At 32.5% G+C, this 7,419-nt stretch overlaps 1 protein-coding gene across 1 annotated transcript; it reads right to left on the bottom strand.

The window, feature by feature from the left end:
* Window positions 1-3,341: 3,341 nt before the first annotated feature.
* LOC129310738 (zinc finger BED domain-containing protein RICESLEEPER 2-like) lies at window positions 3,342-6,346 on the bottom strand. Its single transcript, XM_054952656.1, has 4 exons — window positions 5,799-6,346; window positions 4,425-5,708; window positions 4,025-4,353; window positions 3,342-3,544 (listed from the first exon to the last, which is right to left on the bottom strand). The coding sequence occupies exons 1-4, from the start codon at window positions 6,344-6,346 to the stop codon at window positions 3,342-3,344; spliced, it is 2,364 nt and encodes a 787-aa protein (XP_054808631.1).
* Window positions 6,347-7,419: the final 1,073 nt, after the last annotated feature.

The following is a 7,419-nucleotide window of genomic DNA, read 5'->3' as shown; positions in this document are numbered from 1 at the left end:
TGTAGTTGTATAATAAATGTTCGGCGGTGTGAGTGTTTGTCTGTATGTATACGCATGACAGTTAAAACGCCACGTCACTTTAAAACAGTCAACGGTTTGAACATATGTGAGAGTTAGGTCTTCTTATCCTAAGAGCTAACATGCGCATGTCTTGTCTTCTTGGATTAGTTTGCGTGTCTTTGTCTTATATCTTAGTCATGCCAACGTATATACAACAATGGTTCTCAACTAAAACACCAAATTCTACACGTCATCGCCTTCATTCCTAAAGAATTTTAAACATGAAAAATATACCCTCATTTTAAATTATAAAATAATTTCAAAAAAATTGTTATTCTAAAATATAAGATAATTTAATAAAAATAAAATTTTGTTAATAATATTTTTTAATATTACCCTTTAGATAAAGAAAAAATTAAAATAATTATAGTGTAATGATTAAGTATGTAGATTTAAAAGTTATATTAAATTAATGAAATTTTTTAAAGTTTATATTATTGTTATGAAAAATAATCTTGTAAAGTGTGATTACTGAGTTTTATTGATGAGTGTAATTTTATTTTAAATTGTTTAATAACTTGGGACGGAAGGAGTAATTCTTAAATTTTTATTCTTTAACTTTATGATTAATTAATTAACATTGTGAGAAATTTACATTGCTCAAATTTTTGTTCACTAATGGTACTTACAAAATATAATGAAAATTGGCTACTAATTTAGTGCGCGTGTTTGGTTTTTATTGACTAAAAATCAGTATAAACTTCATTTGACAAAAATTAATTTAATAAAAGTCAATTATTATGACAAAATTTGTGTTTAGATATATTTTTTAAGAGTTAGTTTAGTAAACTAAAAGTTCTTCAGAATATAGAGAAATACTTAGGTAAATTGGGTGTATCATGTTATTTGTAATTTGTCTAATTAAAATACTCTAAATAATCTGGATAAAAACCTTGTGTGACATTTTTTAAATTAATTTTATTTTTATAACAAAATACATATTTGATTTATTGCCTGTTCTCTCTTTACTATTATTAATATCTGAATTAATTTATATTTAATACCATTTAAATATCATATTTTTATTAAATAAATCATAAATAATGTCGTACATTTGGTCTACCTAAATATTTCTCCAGAGTATATAGGGTGAAATGTGTTTTTAAATGAATAATTATAAAAAATAACATGATTTATGATGTTTTGTAATGTTTGTTATACAAATATAATATATTATAAATGTTTTAAAATGTGATAAAAATTTTAAATAACATAAAATTTGATATCTTAAATAAGAAGAATATTTAACACAGTAATTATTAATTAATAACTTAACCGACTTAGCAAAAAATGAATTCATTTACTTTGGATCTGGAAGGACGGAAAACTACCAGATGAAGCAACCTTAACTAGAAAACAATGTCGGTCTCCTGACTTGAGCGAATCCATCTTTTTTTGGTTAGTTATATTAGAAAATTGATTAAGAGTTTGGTTTGGAGTTTTCTGCTAATATTGCGGTAACCATATCTTATTATACCTAAAGTATCTGTAAACCCATTGAAAAATCTACAAGAAAACAAGAAATATGCGACAGATGACTCTTCACTAATGTCTCACTTTTCTTCTGTTTATAGGCCCTCCGCTAATCCTGGCGTTGATCTAGAAACCAGGATAAGAAGAACAAGTCCTACATTGTCGAAAAAAAGGAAAAAGAAAAAAAAAAGAACAAGGCCCAGAATAATTCTATTTTTAGTTTTTTTTGTCAAAATATCCCATTTTTTCTTAGAAAGGTAAACTTTATATAAATTTACAGATCTTAATTTCAGAGGATTTAAATCTCTTATATGAAGATAATACTCACGCCTGAAATTTAATCAAATTTGTTTCATCACCACCTTGTGATTTATTTTCAAACTGTAATGGCTTAACCGATGGTTTAATTTTTTTTTTTGTTTTTTACAAGTATTTTTTTATTAGAAATAATCATGTTTGAGATATTGTCAAACATTAAATAGAGACATCTCTTTTGGTGAAAATTTGAACGTTGATTCATTAAGCTGTGAGAAGGATTAGCCCCTTCTGTTAGATCTAACATTAGTGGTCTATGGTTTAATTTTGAATTCAAGTCTAACAGCTCTCGCAATTCTATTCAACTTAATGACTTTGATTAATAGATTCATGACTTTTGAATGATAGATCATACTATCATAGTTTGATGCAAAGGGATAAATGAATCAATTAATAAATATAACATATTTCTTTATTATTAACTAAGCTACGTCTTTTTGGGTGTGATCTAAATTACTGGATAAGAAAATTTTACACTAAAAATAAATTGATTTGAGAAAAAAAAAGGTTGTATATGAGAATTTTTCAGACAGTAAAAAAAATAAGGAAATGCTTAGGATGGAAGGGTATTCTATGCTTATTAGGCTTTTTAATGGGATGTTACGGTCAAAGAAAAAGTCAAATGAGTGGGGAGAACTATGTTACCCACATACAAGAATAAAAAAGAGATATTCAGAACATGTATATTAAAAAATGAGACAAGTACCTTAGAAATCAATTTGGATTTATGCAAAGAGGATCTACAACGAAATCTATTTATCTGTTAAGAGGGTTGATGAAGAAGTATTAGGATAAGGGGAAAAACTTATATATGATTTTTATTGATTTGAAAATTAAAAAGCTTATCATGATGTCCTGAGAGATGTGCTTTGGAAAATATTAAAAAAGCATGGTGTTCATGATGCTCATATTAGAACTAACGAGAAAATGTATGAGGCAGCATCAATTAGCATCAATTTAGAAGCTTATCATCATCTACCTTGCTTATTGTGGATTATAGAGAGAAATTGCAGTTTCAGATATTTGCGAAGAATAAAACCTTGCTTGATATTTGACGATACATAGATTATTGTTACTAGCAAAGGCGTAACACAACTAGTGGTCACAAATTTAAGTTTTTGGGTATGAAATGCATTAAATACTCATTGGGAGGGTTTTGCCTCCTTTGCGGTTCTGTCTAGCTCAACTCAAATTAGTCGAAGATCAAATGTGGCTTCTAAATATTATGTGGTTGGATTTTTTTTTTGGTAAAAAAAAGCAAAAATAGCTGGAGAGGGAGAATGTAATATTCTAGATTTTAATTCTTAGATTACTACAGAATTAATCAAATTTAATTATAGTAATTGGGTGTTTTTGATGTGGTGTGTGGCCAGGGAAATCTAATAATAGTATTCCGTTGTATTTTCAGCTTTAGTTTTGGGTTTGAAGTGAAGACGAGCCACCCAAGTATCGAAAGGAGAAAAAAATATAAAGGGATGTCTCTGTGTTACATGTCACGATATGCAACACATTCGTTGCAGTGCATAGATGACCATTGAAGCAGGAGAATCTTCTGTGCCATGTGCCACGACACATGATGCGTAGGGCTGCACAAAGGACTGGACGGGACTAGACTTCAGCCTAACCCAAAGTCTGGTCCTTTTCATGAAAAGGACTAGGTTAGGCAACTCGTAGTCCAGTCTGGTCCTGTGAAAACCTGGAGATTAACAGGACCGGACTTAGTCCATAAGACTGGGAGACTGATCCTGTTAGTCCAATACTCACTTGACTTTTTTTTTTCTTTTTTTTCTCTATGATAAGCAATAATCCATTTCAACCTAATAAATTCAATTAAGATAATAAAAACACTTATAATCATAATAAATTCATAATTCATAATGATTTCTAACATCAAGAAAATAATATTTCAGTTACAGTCCAAACTCCAAATGATTTAGATATATAACTTCAACAAAAACACTCAATAAAGTTTAACACTACATTACATTTGTCATGTAATTATCTCCTTAGCTTCAACAGAAACAAACTTAACAAATCTTCAAATAATTATCACTTTAGTGTCAATAACACTTGAAGCATCTATAAAAAAAATCATATACACATATATAAAGTGATTAGTAAGTGTAAAAATGCAATATATACATTAAATTAAGAGATATAAAATTGAATATATTACCTACAACATTAACCACATCATCAGTCTCTTGAAAATTATCAACCTCATGAAACATAGAGACAAACTCTGAGAGAGATTGCCCTGCAACTAGCCAATTCTGGGCACAAATGAGTGCTTCAGTCATCTTAGGAGATAAAGAACTCCTATAATCATCAATAACACGTCCTCCAGTGCTAAAAACTGATTCAGAAGCAACTGTAGATACTGGTACAGCCAATACATCTCGTGCTATCAAGGAAAGCACTCTATACTTGGTAGAATTAACCTTCCACCATGTCAAGATATCAAAATCATCATCATCATCATCAATAGGGGTGTCCTCAGATGTACTAGCAGAAAGGTATCATCCAACTCTGATTGGGTATCAACTGATGAGCTTTTTTGCTTCTGGGATGCTAACCATCTACGACCAGGGTCTTTTTTACCTTTACTTGCATTTGAAGTGTTGGTGTCAAGAGCACTTGGAGAGTTGATACTACCAGAACTGCTTGTATCAGGACCAATTGTTGCAGAGTATTCCTCAAATAGGCGATACAAAGTGTCTCTTGCCTTGTTCTTTATGGACATGCAAAGGTCAGGGGCAGGAAAACGCTGATCAAATACATGATTGATATAGGCAAGCTTGTATCGAGGATCGAGAATCACAGCAATAATCAACAAAGGGTTCAAATTATCTGCTGCCCCCCAATACTTATCATACTTTCTCTTCATGCTCAAAGACATTTCCCTAAGAAGAGGGTCATCACTTTCAACATTCTCATCTAACAACTCTTGAATTAAAGCAATTTGATGGAAGCATGTATGTGCAGTAACTTTCAGTGTGCTAGAAAATTGTAAAGTGACATCATAAAACACCTTCAAGAACTTAAGAAAGAACCGTGCTTTATTCCAAGCTTGTTTGTTTGGAGGGCCATTACGCTTAGGAGGAGCTTGCCTAGAGTAAGCAAAAGCATCCATGTTGTCATCGGGTCTAGCATCTTGCCTATAAACATAGGCATCTATGCTACCCTTTAAACAAGAAAAGTCAATTTGAGCATGACGCTTTGAACCTTTGTTGAAGTAACTAACAAAATCTTCATCTTCATCCTCTAATCTTTCAAATGCCTTTTGAAACTTCAAAGCCACATCCAACATTAAATATGTAGAATTCCATCTAGTACTGACATCAAGGCAAACAATACTTTTTGTGTCCAACATTTCTAATTCACAAACATCTTTAAATCTTTGCAAGCGAGCAAGAGAGGAACGAACATATCTAATAGCATTTCGAATGGACTCAAAAGTATCTTTCAACTCCTTCAACTCGTCATTAACAACTAGATTAAGAATATGTGCAGAACACCGTAGTTGAAGATAATCACCACCACAAACAAGACCCCTCCAATTCTTTAAATGCCTTTTTAAGTAAGACAAGGCTATGTCATTGGAAGTTGCATTATCCATAGTTATAGTGAACACATTTTGTATGCCCCAATCTGATAAGCACCTTTCAATTGTCTTGCCTATCGTATCACCTTTGTGATTCTCAACCATGCAAAAACTAAGAACCCTCTTATGCAAGTTCCAATCATTATCAATGAAATAGGCTGTCAAACATAAGTAATTGAAGTTTTGAACTGATGTCCAACAATCTGTAGTGAGGCAAAGACGATTAGTACACTTCTTTAACAAATTTTTCAAGATTCTAATTTCACCAAGATACAATTGCCAGGCATCTCTAGCCACTGTTGTTCTTGAAGGGATTTAAAATCGTGGTTCTAACTCCTTCACAAACTTTTTAAAGCCTTCCTTCTCAACAAGCCTAAATGGCATCTCATCACATATGATGAACTCAACTAGAGCCCTGCGACATCGTTTCTGATTGAACATGTGAGGTACTAAGCTTCCCTCTTGCCCACTTGGTGTCACATAATTCAATATCGATTGCTTCGTCATTTGTGTAGCTTTATGTGGATTCTTGGAACACTTTGGTACATGCCTCTTTAAGGATGTTAAACCATGCTTGCCTGGGTCACAAGCATAATCTAAATTACAGTACTTGCATGCAGCTCTAACTTCTCCAGTTGTCTCCTCCAATGGTAACTTAGTAAAGTGTTCCCACACTTTTGACACCTTTCTTGTAGAATTTTTTCTCTTTCTACTACCTTCTGTAGCTTTACTTTCAGTTACAGTTGTAAGAGGAGGAGGACATTTCATAGTAGTTGGGGGTTGAGGTGGAGGAGTAGGTGTCAAAGATGGTTCAGAAGGAGTTGAACTCACATTTTCACCAGTGAAAGGAGACGATTGAGGTTGGTCAATACTAGATGTTTGCTCAATATCCATCACTTCACAATGATAAAATATAATTGACAAGTTATAACAGCAAAATGGTAAAAAGGAAGCAAAATAGACAAGTTATAATAACACAAAATCATGGCAGGGAACACAAAAGCCAGAAAATGAAAGCACATAATTGATAAGGTGATTACTAATAAAAATCATCCCACAGGAATGTCCTTCTAATAGAGCAACACAGACATGGGGAAAAAACTTTAAACAACTTCTAAGGCAAGTCAATCCAAACCTATGTAATAAATTTTAATCCATATTAAACAACTTCTAAGGCAAGTCAATCCAAATTTTAATCCATATTAAACACATAAATGAATTTGATAAGCACGTTGCAAAGGCACAACAAGACTGTCTAAAAATGATAATAATTGATTTTTATTTCTAGGTAACTGAGCATAAACATCACTAATACAAATAAGAAGTATCTTAGTGCCTATCCAAACTGCAGTAAATATTCAAGTTATAAATATGAAGAAATTTCTAATGCATTCGAATAGCCTGCCTTGGATTTCAATTATACTCATTATACAAGGCTTAGTAGTCATTAGTTGATTTCTATCAAATATAATGATTTTAAACAAAAAAAAACAAAATACATGCTAATCCCGCTGCTCCACGCATGCTTGCTACCCATGCCTATGCTATTTCTCATCAAAATTAAGCACCATAGAACTCAGTTAAAACAACTTTCTCCCGAAAGTATCAGATTGGATAACAAAACAGAGAGAAATATAAGGGAGGTACAGCAATATATCAATGGCGCAATGATCCAGTGTATATAAGGGAAGTATCAAATTGAAAGTATGTAAGGGAAGTACAGAAATATACCAGTGGCGCAATGATCCGCTCACGGTAACCTCTTCGCTTGTCGTCCAGGGATTGGTGGAAAACTTAGCGGAGCAGCTGAAGCTGAAGCAGGTAAGTACGATTTAATTTGAGGGAAAGAAATCTGTGCCTTTGAATCAGAGCTTAGATGCGAGAGCAGGGGTAGGGCGGTGGTGTGGCGTGCTCAACGGTGAATTAGATGCGAGAGGCGATGCCGATAATAGACGGACCGACCTGAT

Source organism: Prosopis cineraria, unplaced genomic scaffold (assembly GCF_029017545.1).
Source record: "Prosopis cineraria cultivar Desert tree isolate PC_DT_omini unplaced genomic scaffold, ASM2901754v1 PC5, whole genome shotgun sequence".
In the NCBI taxonomy this organism is placed as follows: domain Eukaryota; kingdom Viridiplantae; phylum Streptophyta; class Magnoliopsida; order Fabales; family Fabaceae; genus Prosopis; species Prosopis cineraria.
The sequence above is the reverse complement of the archived record's forward strand: the minus strand, read 5'-3'. Positions and strand labels throughout refer to the sequence as shown.

Excerpts from the sequence above, each read along its gene's own strand:
- LOC129310738 (XM_054952656.1), bottom strand. The coding sequence starts at position 6,346 with ATGGATATTGAGCAAACATCTAGTATTGACCAACCTCAATCGTCTCCT. Across the intron at positions 5,709-5,798 it reads GAGAAGGAAGGCTTTAAAAA|AATCTTGAAAAATTTGTTAA; the intron begins GTTTGTGAAGGA and ends TGGTGAAATTAG. Across the intron at positions 4,354-4,424 it reads AAAGACCCTGGTCGTAGATG|TACATCTGAGGACACCCCTA; the intron begins GTTAGCATCCCA and ends CCTTTCTGCTAG.